Genomic DNA, 25,551 nt, shown 5'->3' with positions numbered 1-25,551 from the left:
GACTTGGTGTTGTCAGCACCACGCTCAGCCAGTGAGCGAACCGGCCATCCCTGTATGGGATCCGAACCCGGGGCCTTGGTGTTATCAGCACCGCACTCTCCCGAGTGAGCCACCGGGCCGGCCCTGGGTATCCAGTTTTGAGAAAACTGATGCTCGGGGGAGACTAAATAACTTATTCAAGATGGCAGGGCTGGTTAGTGTGGAGTACAATTCAAACCCAGGTCTGACTCCACCAAAACCACATTGTTTTTTGTTTTGAACCTTTAGTAAAAGTGATAAAATGAATGTAAAAAGAACACAATATCGAAAACTTAGCGTGAATGCGCATCTCACTTGATGGTACAGTGCAAATTTTGTTCATATTATTTTATATTTTTACAAACTCAAACACTTTGGTTCATATATCTGCTATAAACTATTGGTAAAAAAATTCTTCAGATTCACATTTTTTTGGCTATTAATTCTAACAGATACAGATTATTTCCACTTTAGGAAAAAGAATACTCATTGCTTGTGCATAATCAGGTATATTGTAAAGATTCACCTACTGTTTTCATCAAATTCTGTTTTTTCCTAAAATGCTGACGTCTTCATTGAAATTTTTTTCACATAAGTAATCATTTGTTTTTATTTTCAGAAAATTTATGAGACCACTCCAAAGTTCAGAACGAGCCGATTTTCTTTTAAACAAAACCACAGATTTAGGTCTCTTTCCAACTCTTTATAAGCTCAACCCTACCCATCTACGTATAAAAGCTGCACCTAAGGACAACCACAGAAACGACAATAACCGAGGCAGCTAACATTTACTCTCGCCTCGTGCTGTTCTCAGCGATTTGCAGATGCCCTACCGCGTTGAATCCTACAACTCTAGGAAGAAGGTGCTTCATTTCACAGGGAAAAGGCTCGGGGCGAAGGAACACTACTCACTGATGAGCACCCAGAGCTGTCTCCTTGCAAAGCTGTGGGTTTCAGCTCCTTTCTTGTGCCGCCTCCCCTCCCGAGTTCAATGCAGGAGAACAGCAAGGGCAGCTGATGTGTTCTGAACACGTTTCGAGCTCCAGGAGGGTTGTACGGTTAAGTGCAGTTCCTGTACCCATTGCACAGGGGCGGAAACTAAGGCTCATAGAGCCGGGAGTCCTCCAAGTTCCATCCCTGGTCCTTCCTCGCCGAACCCTGGGATCCCTCCCCCGCACGCCCCTGCTCACCTTCTTGAGCTTTCGCTGCTGCACGACGCGCGCCTTCTTGGGAGCGATAACACGACCTGGGGAGAGACGCAGGCGCGTGAGGCCGGGGATTCCCGGGACCGCCACGCCCCCGCCCCCGGGGGGGGGGGGGGGGGGGCCCGCTCCTCACCGCCTTTCCTCGGGCCCCGGTTCCGCTCGGAGGCGGTCGCTGACGTTTTGCTCTTCGCGGGCTTGTGCGCTTGAAACTTGCGCTGCCCCTGCGCCATGATCGGGCATGAGCCGGAAGAGACGGGGCTGAGAGCCCTCATAGGCGGAAGGCGCAGGGCACCATGGGATACAGCGGGGCGGAAGAGCGCAAGGACTCACGGGATCCAACGTGGCATGGAGTTAGAGGGGCAGTACTCGGAAATGGTGGTCGATCACAGCGTTTTGCAAAAAATTGGAACGAAAGGTGATGATAAGCTAACACTTACTGAATGCTGATGTGTTCTGTAAAACTCCTACTGTCTTATGCACTTTATTTTTATTTTTTTATTTATCTATTTTTTAAAAGAGGACCGGTAAGGGGATCTTAACCCTTGACTTGGTGTTGTCAACACCACGTTCTCCAAGTGAGCCACGGGCCGGCCCTGTCTTATGCACTTTATACATAAACTAGAATTAGTATGAGGCAGGAGAGGCATTCACCTCTGGTGCAAAATTTAAGGGGGTGCCAAAAACTTCAGTAATCCCGATAAATCGTATTTTCAAAGTTTAAAAATATTTTCATGTTGGGCAGGCCCGTGGCTCACTCGGGAGAGTGTGGTGCTGATAACACCAAGGCCCCGGGTTCGGATCCCATATAGGGATGGCTGGTTCGCTCACTGGCTGAGCGTGGTGCTGACAACACCAAGTCAAGGGTTAAGATCCCCTTACCGGTTATCTTTAAAAAAAAAATTAAAACCAAATAAAAACAACAAAGCAAAAGAAAACAAAACGAAGAAAATGTTTTAATAGTAAAAGAAATCAAATAGTCAGCTACAGTCTGCAGACTGGCTGCCTGATTTTGTAAATAAAGTTTTATTGGAACCTCAGGTGTGAGGTGCACAAGCTCAAGTTGTACAAGTGCACACAAAGTCCCATTCTCTATTTAAAATATCGATTTTTTTTATCGTGAATTTTTTTGCCTTAATTTTGATTTTTAAAAAATATTGCACTAAAATATTTATCTTGACTGAGCTTTTTTGGTGTCTCCCTTTTAAATTTAGGGTGTCATCCTAGTTCCAGCCCTGATGGCATCCTTAAGAGGGAGGTACTAGTATTATCCCCATTTTATAAATGAGGAAACCAAGGCACAGAGAAGTCACCTGCCCAGGATCACACAGTGGAAAAAGTGGCAGAGCTGGGGTTTGAACTTGGGAGCCTGGCTTCAGCTGCTGGGCTCTTTTTTTTTGGAGGCTGGCCAGTAAGGCCGAACCCTTGCCCTTGGTGTTTACTGCTGGTCTCTTAAAGAGTCATGCAAGGCCCTGTCCGCTCTCCCTGCTCTAGGAAGAAGTGTGGTTGGGGGAGGAAGGTCAGCTTTTGGGAAGGCCATTCAAGACATTTATTAGAAAACCCGGGGGATGAGGGCAGGGTAGGGAGAGCCGGGATGGTTACATCTGGGGTCCATCTAGAGTCCCTTTCTCTGAGATGGTAGTGCTTAGGGCTGCCCGGAGCTCCTTGGGAGTAAAGACACCTAGCTCTGTGATGATGCCACCGGTGATGAGGTCGTGGGGGGTGACATCAAAAGCAGGATTCCAAACCCCAATCCCTGCAGGAGAGAGAAGGGAGGCAAGGAAGCAGGGATTTGCCTCTGTGAAATTCTCAGGCTATTGTCACCTGTCTCTAACATAACGGTTCTTGAGGTTGGGAGCCCTCAAGAATCTGGGGATCCCCATGCCAAAAATGCACAAAAGCATAGACACTGCACCCAGTAATGAGTTTAAATCCCTACCATTCCTGGATTGTCACTAGCCAAGAAGGTTTCAAAGTCTTATACACATCTACCCCACTTTTGCCTGCTGCAAGGATCTATTTATGAATCTCAGAATCTAGCCCAGGGCCTTTGTACCTGTTGTCCCCCCATGCCTGGACGCTCTTCCCCAGATATGCACATGACTTGCTGTTTCTTCTCCTTTAGTTCTTTGCTCAAATGTCACCTTCTCTGTGAGGCCTTCCTTGACCCCCCTACATAAACCTCCCTGTTGGGACACTTCTTCCTATATCCTTCGTTGCTTACTTTATTTCTCTAGTCCTTAGCCCCTTCTAACACACACACAAGTTCATTATTTATCTTGTTTGTTTTCTGTCTCCCCATCTAGACTGTCAGCTCCCTGAGCACAGACACTTCTGTGTCTTTCTTCACTGCTGTGTTCCAGCACCTTGCATGGTGCCTGGCACAAGCAGGCACTAAACATTATTTGCCAAATGGATTAATGACTGTAGATAACCCTTTACACAAGAGGCTGTAAACTGGTGGCCTGCAAATGTGTTTTCTTTGCCTTAGTTTTTTTTTTTTTTTTGTCTTTTTTCCGTGTCCGGCAACGGATCGCAACCCTCAGTGTTGCCCCCGTACCGGACCGGGGACCGGCAACGGGATCGCAAGCCTCGGCGTTGCTCCCGCACCTCGCTCAGCCAGTGAGCGGGAGCCGGTCTGTATGTGGGATCCGAACCCTCGGACGGGAGCGCCGCCGCGCTTCCCAAGCGGCGCACGCCACCGGGCCGGCCCATAATTGTAATTCTTACCATAACTGCTAATATGTGTGTGTGTGTGTGTGTGTGTGTGTGTGTGTGTGTATGTATATATATATATTTTTTGCAGCTGTATTTTTTGCAGCTGGTCAATATGGGGCTCTGAACCCGTGACCTTGGTGTTATAAGGCGGTGCTCTAACCAGCTCAGCTAACCAGCCAGCCCTCATAATTGCTAATATTTAATGAGCTAATATTTAAAGGGCCAGGCACTGTTCTAAATATCACATGGATTAGTTCATAGAAGGCCCTTGGGTTTACGTGGCAGGTTCTACCAACAGATCATCTTACAGATAGGGAACACTGGGGCTCTTAGGGACTTAGAGAACTTAGGGAACTTGCTTATGGCTGCACAGCCAGGAAGTGTGGGAAGCTGAGAAATGTCTGTTTCTCTTCATATGCACTTGCTTAGCAGATATTCTTATTTCTTCTCCAGGTGCAAAAACAGATAGACAATAGGAAGACAATTTGCTCAAGGCCATACAGTTGGCTTGTTAATTGTACATTCTGACCTTGAATCTGACCTCCAAAATTCTCCTGTTGAAGGAGATGGTTATGACTCAGAAGGCCGATGATGCCCTAATGCCACCTGCCCCCGTGAAATGACCAGGTGCTGTGGTGTCCCTGAGCGGCCAGCTTACCGGGTGCTGCAATCCTGACCCCATTAACATCGGTCAGCTCCTGGCCCGGGCGCTCCTCGATGACAATCTCCTGGCCTGTCTCCAGGCGGAAGTCACACGAGGAGCTGGGGGCAGCCACATAGAAGGGGATGCCATGATGTTTGGCGGCGATGGCCAGCTGGTAGGTGCCCACCTTGTTGGCTGTGTCACCATTGGCAACCACACGGTCGGCTCCCACGATGACAGCTGGAGGGCGAGAAGTTGGGTGTCATGACCTGGCCCTGGATGCCCAGAGCCCCGCAGGCCTGCACCCAGCCCGCTGACCTGATATGCCCCGGTGGGCCATGGCAGCGGCTGCCATGCTGTCAGCAATGAGGGTGGCAGGGATCTGCTCATAGACCAGCTCGAATGCTGTTAGCCGGGCTCCCTGGTTGTAGGGCCGGGTCTCTGTGCAGAAGGCGTGCTCCAGGCGGCCCAGGTTGTGCAGCGAGCGGATCACACCTGTGGAGTCCAGCCCACCAGAAGGGCCGGAAGGGGGCAGACGGGCAGGGTGGTTCAGTGGTTAGGGGCACAACAGACTTCTAGGCTGGGTGTGGATCTCCAGAGACTCGCCAATTAGTCCCACCCCCGGGTCCTTGCAATGGCTGTTCCTTCTGCCTGGCACACTCTTCCCAGATGCCAGCAAGGTTCCTGCATCATCTTCACATCTGCTTAGAACACCTTGATGAAGGCTTCCCTGATCCTTTCATCTCATATAGCAACCCCCACACCTCCGATCCCCTTTCCCTGCTCTTTGTCCTCAGCATTTGTCAAATCCAAACACCTCCTAAGTATTTCTTTATCTTGCCTATTGTCTGGCCTTCCTACTTCCCTGGGACCTCTCAAGAGCAGAGATTTTGTCCACTTTATTCACTGAGGTGTCCCTAGTGCCTGTAGCAGTGCCTGGCACACAGCAGGTGCTTAATAAATGTGGGTTGGGTGAACGTATCACAAGGCAGGTGTCTTGCAATCAAGACCTCATTTCCCAGGGATGAGGGCAGAACCCAGGCAGGTAGGGAAATTTCCTGGGTAACTTAAAGTCAAGTGGAATATGTTGCCTTGACCCCTATGACCCATTCCCCCCTTTCCTAGTCACGGCTACCCCAATCTTTCTTTGTGTGTGGGGGTCACTCCCTTCTCAGTCCTCTTGCAGTCCATATCCTGCCCACTCTATAGGCTTATGGCTCAGGCTGAGCCCAGTGAATGATTGATCTGGGATGGGCAGGTGATCCTATCAGAGTCCCTGAGTTACAGGAGACTTTTCTGGAACTCTTAGCTCTTTTCCTCATGATCTGAACCTTGGTAGTCCCCCTGCCAACCTGTGAAGCCTGAGGATGAAGGAGGACAGAGCTGAAGGACAGGGAGAGATGGGTCCTGATGCTATTGATTGAGCCCCTGGATCTAGCCACACCTGAAGCCAACGCCCTAAGTGTTTCTGTACAAGAACTAATACATTCACATTTTTTTTTTTTTTTTTGTCTTTTACGTGACCGGTAAGGGGATAGCAACCCTTGGTGTGGTGTCACCCACACCCCGCTCAGCCAGTGAGCGCACCGGCCATTCCTATATAGGATCCGAACCCGTGGCGGGAGCGTCGCTGCGCTCCCAGTGCTGCACTCTCCCGAGTGTGCCACGGGCTCGGCCCCCACATTTTTTTGTTAGTAAAAGTGGTTTAGGTTGGGATTTCTTTCTCTTGTATCCAAAAAAGTCCATGGGAGGCCCTCCCCATGTCTGAGGATGCCCACTCACCTAGAGCTGTGCCATAGCCAGCAGTGGCCAGTGCACCGGTGTTACAGTGGGTCAGCACGATCACCTTGCCACCCCTGGGGGCCACCCGCTCCAGGAGGTGGCGGGCTCCCAGGTCCCCGATACTCCGATTGTCTCTGAGGTCTTTCTCCAGCATGTCTTCAGCGTAGCGGATCATTCTGGGGCCGACAAGGAGTTTTCAGCACTAGCCACCAGGCCCTGGGGCTCAGATCGGTCCCTCCTCTGAGCACTCCCGCTCAAATACTCTGCTGTAGGGCCCGGGCCCTTCTACCCCCACCACAAAACTGTCACTCCATTTGCTCATGCAACACATGTTACTGAGCACTTCCGGTGTGCCAGGTGTTGGGGGGCATGGCAGTAAACAAGACAAAAATCTCTGTCTCTATGGCTGACAATGGGGTGGGGAGGCACAAACTGGCACCAAAAAGGGGCTCCACTGGCACACGGGGTCTGGGCGTGTTCAGGGCAGGCACAGTTCAGGGGTTGACTTCAAGGATCCCGGGGCCAGGCTGTCCAGGCTCGACTTCCAGCCCTGCTTGTGAGACCGTGGACAAGGGATTTAACTGCGCTGTGCCTCAGTTTCCCCATCTGTAAAATCGGTCGCTATGCTTAAAAACTGACTTAATAGCTTTTGCTCAGAGTGGTGCCTGGCACAAGATCCCCCTACCTCTCCCGGACCACCTCCTCGGTGGCGCCCTCCCGCTCGGCTTCCTGGGCCGCGGCGTCAGCCAGGTCTCGGGCGGCGCGGGCCATGTTGACAGCGGTGGGCCGGGCGGTGACGAGGAAGCTCAGCTTGTCACGCACGAAGTCCACGAGCGCGGCGAGTCCCGGTCCCCCGGCGCCCGCCTGCAGCTCCACGGCGAGGCTGAGGCAGCCCACCAGGGCGATGGCCGGGGCGCCGCGCACCTAGACCGGCGGGATCGGGGCGTCAGGGGCTGCAGGGCCGGGCGCCCTCCCCCCCGTAATAACTTCGTATAGCATACATTATACGAAGTTATACGACATTTGTTTTTATTTTCAGAAAATTTATGAGACCACTCCAAAGTTCAGAACGAGCCGATTTTCTTTTAAACAAAACCACAGATTTAGGTCTCTTTCCAACTCTTTATAAGCTCAACCCTACCCATCTACGTATAAAAGCTGCACCTAAGGACAACCACAGAAACGACAATAACCGAGGCAGCTAACATTTACTCTCGGGAAGCAGCAGCTGGTCGAGGATGTGTAGCGATCCCCGCGAGTAGCGGATGGCCTCCAAGGGCATGGTACCACCGCCACGGTCACACAGCTCCGGGCACGCCGGGAACCGCGCGGAGGGGGCGGGGCCGTGGGCGTGGCCTCCCGGACGGTGGCGCGTGCGCACACGAACCCAGCCCTATGGGTTTCCGGGCCCTGCGGTCCACGTGGCCGAACCCACCACCCTAAGCCCCAAGCCAAGCCCAGACTGACAGTTGGTGGCCTCCTCGGAACCACAAAAGTTCACACCGTTTATGTGGTGCCTACTGGATACCAAGCCCTGTTTAGCGCTTGGCCAGTTAGGGGTCACAGCATTGCCCCCAAATCCCCAGAGGATACCCTTAGATTTCTCCAGCCAGAACGAGTGCTGCCGGTGGCCCCAGGTAGACGAAGGCACTGACTGGGGATTCCAAGGAACCGACCGGCTTTTAGTGGCTGCCTCGAGACCTATCCATTCCCGTGGGAAGAAAAGGCGGCAGTGGCCAAGGCTAACACCTTCCAAAAGCAGGCGTGAGGGCAAATTTCGATTTGCCCAGAGCCTCAGCCCCACGAAGGCAGGGTGTCCATTTTGTTCCCCACTGTATTTCCAGGGGCAAGACCGTGCCTGTGCACATAAATGATCTTTCTTCAAGGTTTAGAGGGAGGTGGTGGTCCTACGTCCCTGGGTGGACGCATGACTGTTTCTGGGTCATTTTCTGCCTGGATTTCTTCAGAAGCAGCAACATGCTGGGGCTTTTTCCACGACCCTTCCATGGGCGTACCCATGGGCTGAGGAGAATGAACAGCCCACACCTGTGTGCTCCAGGCTCAGCTGCACCTAGCATGGATCCTGGGCACCCCGTGTGCCCCAACCCTGGCCTTCCCTGTGTGGTTCCTCCTGCCTCCACACTTCACACTCAGCCCATGTCGCCACCTCCAGGAAGTCTGCCCTGATTCCAGGCCAACCTGAGCTCCTACCTTGAAACCCGTATCACACTGGGTGGGGACCTCGCCTGTAGTCACAGCTGTGCCCCCAGCATCAGCATTTGCTGATAAGAGGCCTGCCAAGGTTGTTTGGGTGGCGGAGAGGGCAGCCCATGGGCCCATTTAGTAACCCAGGTCACAGGCAAAGATACAGGCCTTTAATGTCTGGTTGTCAGGGGTCCCACAAGGCACAAACACCCTAACCAGAACCAAATAAATAACAACTCCATTGTTGCAGGAAGTCGAGGTCTGGGGAGGGGGCGGCATCTGAGCTCTCCAAGGGCTGGTGGGTGAGTGAGGTCTGCAGACTGTGAGGGGCTTCCTGGGTGTGTCCCGGCCTCAGCAGTGGGTCCAGTCCCCGGAACCGCTCACTCACTCTCCGAGTCGGAGTAGTCAGCCACGAGGGAGGAGCCGAGGCTGCAGGGGTGCGGCGTGTCCGGAGGGTCAGCTGTCTCCTGGGAGGAGCCTGGTGGGGACAGGGACTTTTCCTGACAGTTCCCCTTCTGCCCACGAGGCCCACTGGTATTGGGGGTCCAGGTTGTCTCCTCAGGGCAGTCTGCGGGCCTCTCCTGAGCAGACCTTTCTGGCACCTGTGGCTCCCCAGACTTTGGGGTCTCAGCCGCAAGCTGGGGGCTCTCAGGGACTTCTCGGGATGGCCGACGCACAATGCCCAGGTCCCCTACTGTGACAGGGGAACTGGCGGGGGTGGCTCTGCGGCTCTGGACTAACTTCTTCAGGACGCTGCCGGCCTTGCTGCCACTGCTGGTGCTGGGTCCTGGGGTGGAGGGGAACCAGGAGCGGCTGATGATCTCCGTCCGCTTCAGCTTTTGCTTGTCTTCATATGCTGCGGGGGAGAGAACATTTGAGGGAGGAGTGGGGAAGGAGGTCTGAGCTGCCCTCTGCTAGGTCTGCCATAGTCCACTCATGGCGGGACACCCCCCAACTCTCCCCTGCCCCCTGTACTCCTCACGTACAGTCCAGGGTGTGGAACCTGAGCAGGGCGGCCAGTCTGCGGTCATCCTCTGTCTCCGGCACCAGCGGGATGGCCAGGCTGGCCTTAGCCTGCAGCGCCTGATCTCTCTCCTCCTCTTCCTGGATGGCTTTTTTCTTTTCCTGTGTGTGGAGGGAACAGCACCGGGGATAGGGGTGGGGGTGTATCTTAAAAGCCTGCGTCTTCCATGCCCCATGACCCAGGGGGCATCACTCTAGCTCTTGGAATCTCAGATTCCTCCTCTTTTAGCTCCTTAAGTGTGCAGGAAGGGCCTCACACAGTGCCTGGGAAACAGAAGTCACTCAACAAGTGGGAGACACGATTGTCATCAATACAGGTACCATTCAGCCCTTCCTGTTTTTGCTCGCAAATGTTTATGGGACACCCACCTCATGCCATGCCTTGTTCCAGACACTGGGACACAGCAGTGGGCAGACAAGAACCCCTGCCCTTGTGGAGCTGACATTCTAGTGAGTGAGAGAGACAAAGTGGTAAAGAGAGAAAGAGCGAAGGGAACGGGGTAGGGTGTGACTGGCTGGGGTTCAATTTTAAATGTGTGTGGAGGGGCAGGAGGGTCAGTGAAGGTCTCCCTGAGAAAGTCATGTTTGAGAAAAGACATTTGAGGGAGGGAGCCACATGGGTATCTGGAGAAAAAGTGTTCCAAGGTGGTGGAACAGCTTGTGCAAAGGCCCTGAGGCAGAAATGTGCTTGGAGAGGCTGAGGAATAGCGAGGAAGCCCGTGTGGCTGGAGCAGAATGAATGAAGGGAAGATGGAGGGAGGGGTGGGGGTGGTGGCGGGGAGATGCAGGTTGTGCAGGGCCTGGCTGCCCACGGGGAGGATTTCTGCTTCTATTCTAGGTGAGGTGGGAGCCATGGAGGGTTCTGAGCAGAGGGGGGATGTGATCTGACACAGGTGCTCAAAGGCATCCTCTGGCGGCTGTGTGTGAGGGAAATAGACGGTGGGGGACTGGGTGGGAACTAAGGGACCACGAGGGGGGTGCCCATGCTGGTCCAGGCAGGAGATGACGTGGTAGGTGACAAAAGTGGTCAGATACTAGATATTATTTAAACGTAGAGCCTGAGAGAATCTACTAACAGACAGAAGGTGGGGGTGGGGGGTTGTGATTATAAAAAGAGGAGTCCAGGCTGACTCCAGGCTCTGGGGCCTGCGCCTGGAAGAACGGAGCTGTCTCTGTTACTGAGAAAGGGAGAATGCAGGTGGGGCGGGTTAGGGACCAATCAAGGCTCACTGGGATATTAAGTTTGAGGGGGCCTTAGACCCCCCCCAAATGGAGATGCCCAGTAGGCAGAAACACACAGATCCGGGCAGAGGCCGGCTGGAAGGTTACACTTTCACTAAGAAATAATTAGTAAGAAAACTTGTAATTTTATTCCTAATAGTAATGACCACAGAATCATCAGAAAAAGGACAGGAGCAGTAGGATGGGGAGACCAGAGCTTGTGCCCCACAGGGTGGCCTGGACACTTCTGCTTGGGCTCTGTGTGAGGTGCCCAGGGATACCAGCCGCCCCACAGAGCGAGGGAAGAAGGAGAAGGTTCTTATGTCCTGCAGAACTTTCCAGTGCCTCTGTGGACGCCCTCAAGGGTGAAAAACCCCTTTATATTATACTCCTCTGAACCCGGACCCTAACTCATTCTGATAAAGCTCCATGAAGTATTTTTGCTCAACTTTAGTGGCCATTGTGGTCACTGACAGCAACAGCCCTGGTGTCCTCCTCACCAGGACAGTGCCCCTGGCAGCGTGAGCTGATAGGTGTTTGTACCTGCATCTTCAGGAACTCAACACACAGGTTCAGGTGTTTCATCTGACATTTACATATTGAAGTCTGCATTGTTTTATTTTATTATAGATGACTTATCCTTTTTTCTGTTCTGTTTATGGCACTCCAGGGATGGTTCTGCAAATTATGTGGGGGCGGGTTGATGATGTAGGGATTTCATTTCAGGATGGTTAAGTGGGCCCACGAACTGTGCTAGGAGCCGACCACCCAGGTCACTGCTCTGCTGGGCACAGTACTCTAGGTCTGGCCTGGCTGTCCCACAGGCTCCCTGGGCCTCATATATGCCCCAGCTTGAGGCTTTCTTTCCCTTTAAGAATCTGCTGAGAAGGAGGCTGTCTCCCCAGGGGAAGGGATGATGTGCTCAATAATAGCCACCTGACTAGGCACCTGTCACAGGCAAGGTGCGGTAGGGGCATGCTGTGGTATGAATGTTTGCATACCCAACAAATTCATACGTTGAGAGTTAATCCCCAATGGGATAGTATTAAGAGTTAGGGTCTCTGGGGAAGTGATTACATCACAAGGACTCTGCCCTCATGAATGGGATTAGCGCCCTTATAAAAGGGCACTAATGCTCAGTTGGTTAGAGCACAGTGTTATAACATCAAGGTCAAGGGTTCAGATCCCCACACCTGTCAAAAACAAAAAAAAAGAAGCTCAAGGGAGCTTGTTTGGGAGCTTATTTGTCACTCTGCCATGTGAGCTAGAAGGCACCATCTATGAGGAAGGGGCCCTCACCAGATAGTGAGTCTGTGGGCACCTTGATTTTGGACTGCCCAGCCTCCAGACCTGTAAGCAATAAATTTCTATTTTTATAAATTACCCAGTCTATGGTATTTTTGCTATAGCAGTCCAAATGGACTAAGATGGGGTATGAATTCCATGCTGCAGATGGAAAAACAGAGGCTTAAAGGGTAAACTGACCTGCTCACAGCTAGGACAAGGGGGGGTAAGGACTGGACCTACTTCAGGTCTGCCTGGATGCCAGCAACCTGAGACCCCTGCCTGCCTGTGGTCCCGACTCTGGGTCGGAGCCCTGCTCACCCGGAACTGTCTCCGCAGCATGCTGTTGAGGGCGAAGTCGTCCTTCCAGGCGTTCTGGGCCTCTTGGATGTGGCTCAGGGTAGGCAGTGCCTTCTTGAGTGTGCTCCGGTCAGCCTCGCCGTGCTCCAGGCGGAACATGGCATCTGTCTCCAGCTTCTGCTTCTTCTCATGCTCTGCAACGATGAGAGCTCAGCTGGGCCTTTGGAGCCCTGGTGTGGGGTTGGGGCTGGCCTGGGACATGCTGGGCGGTGCTCACCTGTGGTCAGCACCTGCTCGTTCTCCACCATGTCCCAGCGCTCCTCCTTGCGCTGGGCACCACTCACGATCACATAGTCACAGTTGGCGGGGTCTGTCTGCATCTCGATGTAGTTGACGCAGAGGTGGCATTTCATCCGGAACCTGGGTTGGGGGGTGGCAGACGGGACTCAGGATTCTATGCCCGCATCCCAGGATACCCGCCTGCCTCCTTCCATCTGCCATTCATTAAGAATTCACTGAGAACCTACCACGCCCTGAGCTCTCTGTCTGGGAGTAGAGCTGTGGGAAAGACAAGACACTACAGAGAGGCTGAAGTTGGCTCATTCGTTCATTCATTCACCTGTTCATTTGTTCATTCATTCATTCTTGGTTCATCATTCATTTGTTCACCCATTCGTTTGTTCATTCATTCATTCCTTTATTCATTCATTCACCTGTTCATTTGTTCATTCATTCATTCTTGGTTCATCATTCATTTGTTCACCCATTCGTTTGTTCATTCATTCATTCCTTTATTCATTCATTCACCTGTTCATTTGTTCATTCATTCATTCTTGGTTCATCATTCATTTGTTCACCCATTCGTTTGTTCATTCATTCATTCCGTTGTTCATTCGTTCACCTGTTCACTTGTTCGTTCTTTGTTCACTCACCTGTTCATTTGTTCATTCCTTCACTCATGCATGTTTGTTCATTCATTTATTCACTCATTTATTTTTCATTCGTTCATTCAATAAACCCACCAAGATAGGTGCTCTGTGGCAGGCTCTGTGCCAGCTGCTGGGGACACTGCTGAGCAGTGGAGGGAGCCAACTTGCTCTTGGACGGGCTGATGTTTCAGCGGGGGGCATATCAATGGAAAGGACAAGCAATCCTAGCATCGAGTGCTGCTTTAGAAAAGGCTTCTCTGAGTAGAAACCCAAGGTGAGGGAGGGAGCTTTGTTGCTATCTAGAGAAGAGTGTTACTGGTAGAGGGCACGGAGGTGGGCGCATCCCTGGGGTGTGTGAGGGACAGCATGGAGTCTGTGTGGTTGGAGCAGAGTAAGTGAAGGGAGAGTGGGAGGTGAGGACAGGAAAGGGATGGGCACAGCATGCAGGGCCCTGTGAGCAGGGGGAGGACTTGGGTGGGAGCTATGGAGGGTTCTGGGCAGAGCGACATGTCCTGACTGACAGCCCAGAATGGTTTCCAGGACAGTCCTGCAGGGAATGGCCAACAGAAGAGGGTACGAGCTTCTCTCCCACTCAGACTCTTTGTAGCCTGTGGCCACCCCACCTGACTCCGAGATGCCACCAGGCTGCCCTTACCTGTAGATTGGGGTTGTGTAGTAATTGCCAACCTTCTTCTTCTCTGCGTTGTAACGAACACCTGGGAAGGGAGGAAAAGAGTGGAGACTCGGGCTGGGGCCACCTCCAGCATCTTTTCTCTAAGTGGGGAGGCAGATGGGGGTGATATTTCACTGCCTGGAAGCAGGGGCATCTTGGGAGGATGCAGAAATTCAAGGAAAGAGCTGTGTTGACAGGTATTCAAGCCACAGAGGAGGGTGGGCTGAAGCTAGAGGGCCTGGGTTCAAATCCCGACTCCACCACCTATCTGTTGTGTGACCTTAGGCCAGCTGCCTTGTCCCTCTGTGCCTTAGTTCCCTGTCTATTCAGCAGGGATGATTATACAGCCTCATGCACAGGGCAGTGGAGAGGACTGCAGGAGCTAATACGTAGGAATTGCTGTTAACAGGGCCTGGTGAGTGTTTAAGGAGGGGTGGCTTTTGTTATTTTTTTAGAGAATGTTCAGATTTTTTTTTCTGGTTAGATAATATTTATTCTTGACTCTAATCTTGCTTACTGAGTGAAAAAAGCTTAAACTAGAAAAACAGAGCTTGGGCTGGTGGATGGTGTGATCTGGCTTGGTTTTCCTTTCCTAAGTGGCTGCTTTAGTTCACAGCCCTGAGGGTGACTTGTGTGTGGTGCCAGGGGCAGTCCCAACTTTGTCTGTCCCCTGAGTGACTGGTGGCTTATCGGGCAGATGCCCAGCTGGCTCTGATCAGAGGGACATGTTAGAGGCTCACTCATCCTTCCTGGCAGTGAGGTGGCCTGTCCCTTCCATCCCACATTTCTGCAGCTCCTGAGAGAGGGGCTGGACCCTCCTGCCAAGAGCTGACAGCCCGTTTACAGAGTGAGCTGCTTCCCTGGGCCGAGTGCTGTGTAAAGGGCTGGCCAAAGCTGTGCTTGTACTCACGGCCGTCCTGTGAGGAAGGCATTCAAGGTTCTCTGGATTGCAGAGGAAGAAATGGAAGCCAGGAGGGTCACCTGCCCGTCTGTTCATTTGTGCACCTGTGGCACAGTCTGGGGCTCAAATGATAACGGAAACAGTAAGAACAGTGGTAGTTTGTATTTACCAGGTACCATGCTAAGCTCATTATATACCACACAGGTGGGCACTTGTACCATCTGAATTTTACAGATGGGTAAACTGAGGCATAGGGAGGCTCAGTTGCTTGCTGAGGGTCACCTGGTTAGAAAGTGGCAGAGATGGAATTTGAACTCAGAGCCCAGCTTCCTATTGCTCTGCAAAGATGCTTCCATAGCCTGCCAGTCATTCGGGCACCTGTCTCCTCTCTAATTCCTGATCAGGGGCCCCTGGGAGAGATGGCATCTCGCAGCACCCAGCAGCTGAGGGGCTCAACATTTGCAGGACTGCATGAGTGGGGTAGGGTGGGGAGTGGAGAGGCTGGCAGAGCTCACCCATGCCGATGTGGTTCTTACAGCCGTCGCACCAGATGTTGTACGGCATCTCGAATCTACAAAGACAGACAATGGCTTATCTGCACTTGGGCTCTCCCTGGCTCTCCACACCATGACTCTGGCTGATGCAGTTGTGCACTGAGGGTTGGGGCAACAGATGCCATGTCTTGATGTAAACTGCTGCAGTCACATTGCAAAGGGCACGGACGGGGAGGAGAAAGAATCGCAGCCACTCCTGCAACCAAGCGGCTCTGCCCTGTCATGCTCACCAGCCGAATGACAGAGTCCAGGTGAGAAGCTCCTTTGGGTGCTGCTGTGTCTTTCATACCTCGCCACATTGGCTAAACAAACTTGAGGGCAGAGGAGGAAGGAGGCCACAGGGAGCTGTCACTGGGCAGCAGTGTCCGATTAGAGTTAAGTAAAGTTGTGTTGTTGCTGTACTTCTTTTTCATGGTTCTTATGATATGTGATTTTGTTTTTCTGTGGACACTAGTGATATTGCTTTCCTTTTAAAATAAAACCATTAAGTCATAAATAATGAGTCGAGTTAAAGACGTTGTACAGATGAGATGAGGGCTCAGCTGACAAGTGAACAGAGGAGGTGTGGGCAGGGCCGAGGTGGGCGAGTTTGGTTGGCTCTGGAGTATGGAGATGTGGTGGGAGTTTTGTGGTGTCCTTCAGCCCTGTGGCCTCTGAGGCCCCTGCTGGAACTCACCATCTTGATTCCTTTTCTACAGATATTCCCACCTCTTGTCATTGGATCTTCTGCTCAGACCCAAGGTAGACCCTGGAGATGGAAGATAGAGTCCACCAGGAAGGAGAGATGGGCAGAGAAGGAACAGTAAGGGGCTCGCCCTTCTGGGGTGACACAAGCTGGCTTCTGTTTCCTGCCACAGACGACCCGACCTGGAATGCTGGCCAGACACAAGAGGAGAACCTGGTGGGAAGGGCCATTTTCTGTCCTGGCTTGACTGCACCAATGACTTTGATCCTTCATCCTCTGCATATCCATGACCCTTGCACTATGACTCTGTGGCACTTTCCTTCAAGAGGTGGAGTCAGTTGCCCCACCCTGGAATCACGAACTACTTTGGGCAACTGATGAGACAGAAGAGACAGTGTGCCAGTTCTGGGTCTCTTCTGGAGCCCTGATGGGGCGCTGTGTGAGCAAGTCCAGGCTGGCTTGCTGGAGGATGAGCCACAACATGGAGCAGAGCCCAGCAGTCTAGGTCAAGGCCCAGCTAGAACAGCCAGTCCCCAGCCAGCCAACCCTGAGCCAGGAGAGAGCCCAGCCCACATCAGCCCAACCCAGCCCTTCCAAAGCCCAGTAGAGCCATCCAGCTGAGCTGCAAACATGTGAACAAAAATCAATGCTGACTGTTTTGTTACGCAGCAGGAGCTGACTGATACAGAGCCTTTCTGCTTTATTATTTATTTTTTGTTACAACCCCACAGCATCGGGCTGATCAGGAGAGGCTGAATTCTCCTTGAGACTGATGCAGGGTGACATGCAGGTGGGGTCCTCAGGTGATGCTGGGGCCTTACCGGATGATGAGGATGCCTTGCGACAGCTTCCGAGCCCGCTCGCGGAGGGGGTGGCTGTTGTGGTATCGGTTGAGAGAGCCATGCTGTGGGGAAAGGACAAGGGAGCAGATTAGTACAGCTGAGCTGGGGACATCATGCTTTCATCATCCCCACTGTGTTGGGACAAGTGCCTCACAGTTGGGGAGATTCCCCATTTTGATGTCCTGCAGGGTGTGTTCACAGCGTACAGGGGCACTAAGGTCTTGGTGAGGCATGTGGGCTTGGAATCAGGACTACATGAGTTTAAATGGTCCCTCTCCCATTTGTGAGCTGATTGATACACTTGCGTGACCCTGGGCAAGTAACCTCACTTTTGCCTTCCTGAGCCTCAGTTTCCCCTATTTGTCAACTGAGGATAACAACAGTCCTTCCTTCCAGGTTTCATGGGGAAGATTAGGTGAGACCACAGTACTGGTAAGCATTCACTGGGTCCTTAGGTGTATCACTGTATTTTAATCCCCCAATGATTCTGTGAGGTCAGGTCATTTTATTTACCCCTTCTGACACTGGGGAAACTATGGCAGAGGAAGGCTGATTCCTGTGCTCAGGACCATGCAGCTTGGACACTGGGGCCCTTACTGAGTACCTACTCTGTGGGGACACAGCCATGAACAAGACAGACGAACATCCCAGCCCTTGTGGAGCAGATGCTCTAGTGGGGGAGACAGAGAATACACAAATAAACGAATGATATGTAAGGGAGTTATAAGGTTTAGGAAGATAAATAAAGCACTAGGTGATATGACAGAGAATGAGACGGTGGTCAGGGTGGATCTCTGTGAGGACCAGTGTGAAGCAGTGTGGTTGGAAAGGAAGAATGGATTCCAGGCAGAGGGGACAATGACGAGGCCAGGACATGGAGCTGGGAGAGCATGGGGATCTGAACCACAGCCTGTGTGCTCCATATCCTCCTGAGCTCTACTACAAACACACGAAACCCAATGCTGGGCAGAATTAAAGGTCACTGAGTGAGGACAGCCCCGAGACTCATGTGGCAAGTGGAAAGCCCTTAGAACCCAGGGGCTGCCCATCCCTTCTGCAGTCACGGCTCTGACTCCAGGAGGGGACAAGGTGCCATGTGGCCCCTGCCACATGGGGTCTCTTTGCAATTGTGGGCATGGAGGAGGAGTTGCCCTTACCTTTTCAGGGTTGAAGTCTGGCGGGTAGTACTTGTTCACGCCTTTCCTCTCGCCCTGGAAAACAGAACACACACATGACTCAGAGAGAGCCCTCCAGGAGAGCCATTCGTGCAGCCTCCGGGGGAAGCACCTGGACCAGGAAGACTGGAGGACCTCTTAGAGGGTGATACTGGGTTCAGTGTCTGATCAGGGAGTGGCCCCCTGGGTGAGAAACCCATTGCTGCTTTGGAAAATTCCATGAGGTTCAGACTCCTACAGAAGTGGCTTTCATGCTTTTACTTGGACTGTGACTGACCATAAAAAACATTTAACAGTGCTACTGCGCAAACACACGTACTGCAGCTGAAGGGGGTCTCATAAAAGAACACTAATGCTAGCTGTCTCTTTTTTTTTTTTTTTTATAAAAGATGACCGGTAAGGGGATCTCAACCCTTAGCTTGGTGTTGTCAGCACCACGCTCAGCCAGTGAGCCAACCGGCCATCCCTATGTAGGATCCGAACCCATGGCCTTGGTGTTATCAGCACCACACTCTCCCGAGTGAGCCACGGGCCGGCCCTGTGAGTCTCTCTTTTTACATGCTGGCAGCTACCCACTGAACTGACTTAAAGACCAGCAAAGCAGTGGTTCTCAGACTTGGCTGTGTGTTACGACCACCTGACAGGTTTCTAAAATATGGATGCCTGGCCCCCCCCTCCCCTCCAGATTCTCCTGACACAGCACCTGCTTTGGAGCGTGGCACCTGGACACAGGGCTTTTAAAAATCTCCCTGGAAAACAGGTGCTCAAATAAATCCTAGTACATGCATGTTCTCATAGCACTATTCACAACAGCCAAAAGATGGAAACAACCCAAATGTCCATCGATGGATAAGCGGATAAACAAAATGTGTCCATCCACACAATGGAATATTATTCAGCCTTAAAAAGGAATGAAGCTCTGATATATGCTACAACATGGATGAATGTTAAAAACATTATGCAAAAACAAAACAAAACATTATGCAGAGTGAAAGAAGCCAGATGTGCAAGGCCACATCTATTCTATTTATATGAAGTATCTGGAATAGGCAAATACGTAGAGACAGAAAGTAGACTGGTGATTGCCAGGGGCTGGGGGCTGGGAAGTGACTTCTGATGGGGATGGGGTTTCCTTTTGTGGAGGATGAAAATATTCTGGAACTAGACAGAAGTGGTGGTTGTACAACATCGTGAATGTACTAAATGTTGCAGAATTATACACTTTAAAATGACTGATGTTACGTGAATTTCACCTCATTAAAAATATATATATATATATCAAAAAAGAAAGAAAAGGAAAAAAAACCTCCCTGGGTGATTTTAGTGCATTGCAAAGTTTCAGAACCACTCAAAGATCATGACCTAGAGTTTGAAGTTACCATCTTAGAGCTCAGTGAGGGGAGGAAAGGGGCTACTCTGGGGTCCAACAAAGACCAGGAGAGAAACCCAGGGAGCACAAGGCTGTCTACTCACCATCTTGGAAGCTGCCTACCGGTCCTCGCCCTCAAGGCAGCCAACCTGAAAGTGGCCTTGTTGACCCGCTGCCCAGTCCTGCCCTCCTGTGGAGCCTGGCACAGGGGCCAGAGGCTTCCCTGCAAAGATGTTGTGAACTATGTGGTGCTGCTGGCTCAGACGAGACTCCTAGGTGTAGAAGGCATCCAAGCATCCATGTGTGTCTGTTTAGAAAAAGAGTGTCCTGTCCACTCTATGGCCAACACATTTTTCATATCTCACACTTTTCATCTCTCCGTGGCCCTGACCTGATCCAGCCCCTATCATCACTCTGCCTGGACCAGTGCAGTCTTCCCCTATCTCCTGGTTCTGCCCTTGACTTCCCCACCCCTATTTGCTCACCTCACAGAGGCCAGAGGGGTATCTTAAATATGAACTGACATGTCGCTATCCTGCCTAAATCCCTTTGGTGATTCCTATCGCTTTTATTGACTGATTGATGGATTGATTGGTGGCTGGCTGGTATGGGGATCCAAACCCTTGACCTTGGTGTTATAACACCATACTCTAACCAAACGAGCTAACCCTCCCATTTGCTTTTAGAATCAAGTCAAGACCCTCCCTATGGCCTGTGGGACACCTGCCTGCCTCTCCAAGCCCAGTTCTTACCCCTCTCCCTCTCACTCGCTCTGTTCCAGCCATGCTGACTTCCTGGCTGTTTTCAAATGCCAAGTACAGCTGGCCTGCACCAGCTGTTTGTCTGCCTTGAATGCTCTTCCACCAGCTGCCTGCTCTTTGTCACAGGTCTCAGCTCAAATATCACCTTCATCAGAGTCCGACCACCTGATCTAAAGTCAGTTCTTCCCCGGAGTTCCGGTCTCACCACCCTGTGTCTGTTTATTTGTCTGCAGTCTGTCTCCCCGGCCAGGTCAAACTGCGCTGCATCCTCAGCACGTAGGACACTGCCTGGCCGCCGATAAGTGCTAACTGGGTGAATGACTGAGATAACTGATAGAGGTTCCATAAAAATCAGTACAGGTGACACAGGCACCAAATGCAGGGGCTACTTAAACTGGGGGCAAGGAGACTCCCCTTCCCCATGTTTGGAGGAGAGACTTTTAGGTAAAATAGAAGGAACTTCTAGTTTACAATAATTTACTATTTTTTTACTATTACTATTTACTATCATTTCCAGATGATGATGAGGACATGGGGGTCTTGAGAAACTTGTGAAACACCAGAAGCTGATGACAGAGCTGGGGTAGTGGTGCAAAAGCCCGGGATGTAAACTGCAGCACTACCCTGAATTGCTCTTCATCTTGGACCCTCCATCTGTAAAGTATGCCCCTTGGATCGGATTTTTCTAAGGACCTTTCCAACTTAAAAATATTTTTGCCAACAAACCAGCCACGTGCCCACCCTGGCTTTGGGGGTCACAACTTCCTGGGCTGAAATCCCAGCTCCACTCCTCACCAGCTGGGTGAGTTCAGTCAGTACCTGAGCTTTCCTGGGCCTGTATTTCCTCATTTGTAAAGAGTGAATGATGACCACAAGACTGACTTTCTGGGGTTACTATGAATGAAGTAACACTGGAAACGCTTGCATAAAGTATAAACTCAGTTTACAGGAGCTTGGGGAGGAGGTGTCTTAAGATGGCTTTATCACCCCAGTGAATAGTACGGACAGGGCTATAGGGTGGATGTACAGACATCTCTGGTCCTTGGTGTCAAGAGTAATTATTAACCCCATTTGTCCTGGGCTTACAGCTTGGGCTCGAATCTCGACTCTGCTGCTTCCTAGCTTCTTGACTTTGAGCAAATTGCTTATTTTCTCTGATTCTCAGTTTCCTCACCTGTAAAAGGGGATTTTATAAAAGTATCAACCTGATAAGGTTGCTGTCAGGACTCGGTGAGTTCAAGTATTCAGAACAGCGCCGGACGCTGAGTTAAACGTCCGCAGTTGGGTCATTTCTCTTGCCCACCGTTTTGCAAACATCGTTCTACACCATCTTCACCACAACCCAGCGATGTAGGGGCCTGCTAGCCCCATTTTCCAGATGAAAACACCCAGGGGCCCTTCAGGCATCGTATGTATCGGAGATAGGTAGGGGGTTGCGGCCGAGGTCCGGGCACTTGGGTCCGGGGTTCGCGGCTGGGACGTGGGCCGGCTCCGGGCATTCGGCCAGTGTCCCCAGAGCTCCACGTCCCCCTGCGCGCCTGTCCACGTCAGCTGGCTCCGAGGCCAGGGTGAGGCGCTGGCCTGACCCCCGGCCCCGCCGGGCCTGGCCGCCCCTCCGCCCACCCGCACCTACCTGCCCTCCTCCCGACGTCACTCCGCGACTGTGCCCGGAAGTGCGCGCTGGCAGCGCCAGGAAGAGCCGCGCCCTCTCAGCGTGACGGGGACGCCGGCGCGAGGCGGGGCGAGGCAGCAGCGCCGCGCTCATTGGCTGAGTGCCGCATCAGCCGCCGGAGTGGATCAGTCCGGGACTTCCCCGCCCATCCGCGCTTACGTCACGACACCCCACCCTCTTCCCCGCCCACCACGCAAGGTCCAATCCGAGGCCCGCTTCCTGACACCGCCCTCTCAGGAGCGCTGTGTAGCGCGCAGAAGCCGTAGAGCGAGCATTGCCGAGCTGCAGCCGGTTGGCCGGGTCAAACCAGCCCAGTGATTTTGAATGGCTGCTGAACTAAGAATTGTTTTTCTAGTTTTAAGTGGTAGGGGGAGCGGGAGAAGAATATTTCATGACTCCTGAAAAGGATAAGAAATTCACATTTCAATGTCTATAAAGTTTTATTGGAAATAGCCACACCCATTAATGTGCCTATTATCTACGGCTTCTACAAGGGCAGAGTTGAATGGTTGGAACAGAGTATGGCCCAGAGAGCTTAAAATATTTGCTGTCTGGCCTTGTACAGGAGAACTGGGCTGGCCTTTGCTGTAGAGCCTCCAGACCACCCTGGCTGTGCCTTCTACATAGGAGAGTGGTTTTCAAATTTACATTAGTGCCCTGAAGGGCCTAACAGAAACTGTTCATTTGTTCATTCAACAGCTGTTTCAGGCGCCTGCTGTATGCCAGGCCTTGGGGGCGCTCAGAGAGGAAAGACCACACTCTTTTATCAGGGCTGAAGCAGACACATCAACTGGTAATTTATCAAAGGCAGTGTAAAAAGTGATGACAATACTCCTACTACTGCTATATTACTTGTTGCCTGTTCTGAAGCCAGGATTTACTCACAAGCAAATTCTCATGTAATCATGGTGCTGCATATTGAGTGCTCATTAGAGTACAGAATATTCTTGAATATGTTCAATGCATGTGATAGAATTTAACTGGCATCACTCACCAGTGCTCAGTACTCACTTACCATCACATCTCAGGGTATTCCCCTAGGAAGTGGATGTTCATTGTCGTTCCCATTTCACAAATGAGGAGACAGGCCCAGAGAGGCTAAGTAACTTGCCCAAGGTCCTACAGCTAGTGAGAGGTGGAGGATTTGACCCACATATGCTGACGCTAAACCTTGTTCCCATATCCTCTGAGCTATACTGCTTTGGTTTGTATGGATTAAACATAAGGACTACGGGAAGCCAGAGGAATCTTTAACAAGAGTTGGGTGTTTGGGAGTGGGGTACGCTTCCTTCTTTGCGCTGGCTGGAGGCTTCTTGCTCCAGCATTCCAGATACTCTAGGAATCATTTTTTTTTTTTTTTTTAAAGATGACCGGTAAGGGGATCTTAACCCTTGACTTGGTGTTGTCAGCACCACGCTCAGCCAGTGAGCAAACCGGCCATCCGTATATGGGATCCGAACCCGGGGCCTTGGTGTTATCAGCACCGCACTCTCCCAAGTGAGCCACGGGCCAGCCCCTCTAGGAATCATTTTTGAACACCGTCATTTTGGATAATATAGTCTCCGACTCTCACAATCCCACTACTGCATGGGTAGGTGCTAATTATTGCAAAGAAAGACATTCACTAATTCCCAGTACTTTAGTAATCTTTCTTTATTTCTACATTCCTGAAGTCTTGAAAAAGTAGGTAGTAAACATACAAGCACATTTATTACTTCGTCTTGGCCAAGATTTAGGTCTTGGTGAGTCTCAACATCATAACCCCAAATAGAAAATTGAAAAGCATCATTTAGAAGATTAAATGAACAGTGATGAGAGATGAAATTAACATGACTAACAAATCACTATATGCCTTAATCATCACTGTGGGATTCTGACCCAAACTCTAATTAAGGTGAGAACTTCCTAGACAGTGTTCTTCCTCCCTTTTTAATGCAGAGTGTGCTCTTGCTCACTGCCTTGACAAAGAATCTCCATCTGACTATGGGTCATCCTGGTGCTGGGACTATTAGGGGCAAATGCTCTCCCCTGATGCTCAGTCCTGCTCCAATTCAAGTTTCTTAACTGATGCCAAAGAATCTGATTTTTCCCTGAGCTTCTAACCCAGAAAAGTGTACCATGTGATCTTATGAATAAATTAACTAAGAGGGCCAAAGGGAGCTTACACAAACACCAGGATGCAGAGAAATAAAGCGAGAGTCTCTCTCTTCTCTCTCAACCACACATAACAGCAGACTGAGGCTGTGTTTCACACGGCTAGAGCTTCCAAATTCATAAAGTAGAGTTGAAGGAATAAAGAATTAGCATTTCCAGCTAATGTGAATGTATGCAGCTCTCTTGGACGTCAAATATTAAGACATATTAAGGAATGCACTAGTAAGACAGTGGACAGCCATATGTATTTGAGTGCACCTGATGCATATAACCATAAATCCATTTATTATCCGGTAAGGTAACAACCTAAAAGGAAACTTCTCTTAGGTAAGCAGCCAGTCAAAAGTTTAAAACAAGGGCCGGCCCGTGGCTCACTTGGGAGAACGTGGTGCTGACAACACCAAGTCAAGGGTTAAGATCCCCTTACTGGTCATCTTAAAAAAAAAAAAAAATTTAAAACATGTGAAGAAATGGGGACCAAACATTCAAAAGAAAAGTGAATCCATAACAATGATGATTTGTGATGGTGATAATGTCATAATGGTGATGACATCATTCCATCTGCCTTTTCATCTCCCTATCGTTTCATCTCCCCACTTCTTCTGTTCATCCATTGAAACTTCTCCAGGGCCCAAGGCCGCAATGAAGAGTAAATATCCCAGAACACACATTAAATAGAAAAAGATATATATCATCAAGTGGTGGAAAGGCATATTTTGGGGGAGTCAAAAATTTTGGTTGAGGAGGAACATCTGGATCACAAGAATCTGTGTGGCCAGCTCAGTCTTGAACCCAATAGTCACTGGGATGCTCAGCATCAAGGAGAAGGTGCCCTGAAGTTTTGTAGGGGGGAAGGACCAGAAGAGTGATCATTCTGATGGTTTTGTCCATAAGAAGAGCTAGCAGCACTTTGTTGGCATTTGTTAAACTTATTTACCTTTGGAAAAGTCTATCATTTAATTATCTTCTTTTCTAAGGTTATGGGGTGTGGTTTAGAACTGTCCAATAGGAGAGTCACCAGCCACATACTTAAATTTAAGCAAAATGAAATAAAACTAAACATCCCATCCCTCGGTCTTGCTGAGGTGCTCAGTTTCCCTGGGTTCAGGCTTCAGGACACACCTCTGGGTTTCAAGCCACTTCCCAAGGTCTCAGGTCCCTCCTCTAGGCCCTCCCCTAGAGGAGAGTTACTGTTGCTTGTTGGACCTATTTTCAGCAGCAACACCAGGAAATTGAGACTACAAGGGATGGACTTATGTGAATCCGGTAGCTCAGCATGTTCAGTAAAAGGAATTTACACAAGCTTGTATGACCCCAGTGACCGAGCATGCTCAGTGGAAGGGAGTTTATCCTTTCTTTTTTTTTTTCCCTTTTTTTGGTCTTTTTTACTGACCGGTAACGGGATCGCAACCCTCGGTGTCGCGCCCGTACCGGGGACCA

General features: G+C 50.9%; 3 protein-coding genes across 7 annotated transcripts in view; all 3 read right to left on the bottom strand.

The window, feature by feature from the left end:
- The window catches only part of LOC103585126 (chromosome unknown open reading frame, human C19orf53), a 4,770-nt gene extending 3,051 nt beyond the window's left edge, over positions 1 to 1,719 (bottom strand). Inside the window, exons 1-2 of the mRNA XM_008566010.1 lie at positions 1,357 to 1,719; positions 1,209 to 1,264 (exon numbers count right to left, since the gene is read on the bottom strand). Of these exons, the coding sequence (XP_008564232.1) occupies positions 1,209 to 1,264; positions 1,357 to 1,495 (195 nt within the window). The 5' untranslated portion in view covers positions 1,496 to 1,719. The remainder of the gene's footprint in view (positions 1 to 1,208; positions 1,265 to 1,356) is intronic.
- Positions 1,720 to 2,755: 1,036 nt separating this feature from the next.
- Positions 2,756 to 8,370, bottom strand: MRI1 (methylthioribose-1-phosphate isomerase 1). The gene is made up of 6 exons (XM_008566037.1): positions 8,275 to 8,370; positions 7,049 to 7,287; positions 6,364 to 6,539; positions 4,900 to 5,076; positions 4,597 to 4,821; positions 2,756 to 2,976 (listed from the first exon to the last, which is right to left on the bottom strand). The coding sequence occupies exons 1-6, from the start codon at positions 8,368 to 8,370 to the stop codon at positions 2,819 to 2,821; spliced, it is 1,071 nt and encodes a 356-aa protein (XP_008564259.1). The 3' UTR covers positions 2,756 to 2,818.
- Positions 8,371 to 8,716: 346 nt separating this feature from the next.
- On the bottom strand, positions 8,717 to 21,987 carry CCDC130 (coiled-coil domain containing 130). 5 transcript variants are annotated; one of them, XM_008566004.1, is made up of 10 exons: positions 21,919 to 21,987; positions 19,629 to 19,831; positions 18,138 to 18,191; positions 16,960 to 17,042; positions 15,415 to 15,470; positions 13,981 to 14,041; positions 12,674 to 12,816; positions 12,418 to 12,590; positions 9,555 to 9,693; positions 8,717 to 9,424 (listed from the first exon to the last, which is right to left on the bottom strand). In XM_008566004.1, exons 2-10 carry the CDS (start codon positions 19,629 to 19,631, stop codon positions 8,949 to 8,951), a joined length of 1,188 nt encoding a protein of 395 aa, XP_008564226.1. In that variant the 5' UTR covers positions 19,632 to 19,831; positions 21,919 to 21,987; the 3' UTR covers positions 8,717 to 8,948. The 5 variants fall into 5 exon arrangements, with proteins under 5 accessions (XP_008564226.1, XP_008564227.1, XP_008564230.1 ...); XM_008566005.1 differs by having other exon boundaries at positions 19,629 to 19,796; positions 21,919 to 21,946; XM_008566009.1 differs by having other exon boundaries at positions 9,345 to 9,424; positions 9,572 to 9,693.
- Positions 21,988 to 25,551: the final 3,564 nt, after the last annotated feature.

The sequence above is a fragment of the Galeopterus variegatus genome, unplaced genomic scaffold (assembly GCF_000696425.1).
Source record: "Galeopterus variegatus unplaced genomic scaffold, G_variegatus-3.0.2 Scaffold218, whole genome shotgun sequence".
NCBI lineage: Eukaryota > Metazoa > Chordata > Mammalia > Dermoptera > Cynocephalidae > Galeopterus > Galeopterus variegatus.
The sequence above is the reverse complement of the archived record's forward strand: the minus strand, read 5'-3'. Positions and strand labels throughout refer to the sequence as shown.

Coding starts and splice junctions, on each gene's coding strand:
- CCDC130 (XM_008566004.1), bottom strand. Junction 12,591..12,673: donor CGAGCAGGTGCTGACCACAG/GTGAGCACCGCC, acceptor TCATCGTTGCAG/AGCATGAGAAGAAGCAGAAG. Junction 9,425..9,554: donor CAGGTTCCACACCCTGGACT/GTACGTGAGGAG, acceptor TCTCCCCCGCAG/CATATGAAGACAAGCAAAAG.
- MRI1 (XM_008566037.1), bottom strand. CDS start 8,370: ATGGAAGGGTCGTGGAAAAAGCCCCAGCATGTTGCTGCTTCTGAAGAA. Junction 7,288..8,274: donor TCATGCGTCCACCCAGGGAC/GTAGGACCACCA, acceptor CCGCCGGTCTAG/GTGCGCGGCGCCCCGGCCAT. Junction 6,540..7,048: donor GAGGAGGTGGTCCGGGAGAG/GTAGGGGGATCT, acceptor TGTCGGCCCCAG/AATGATCCGCTACGCTGAAG.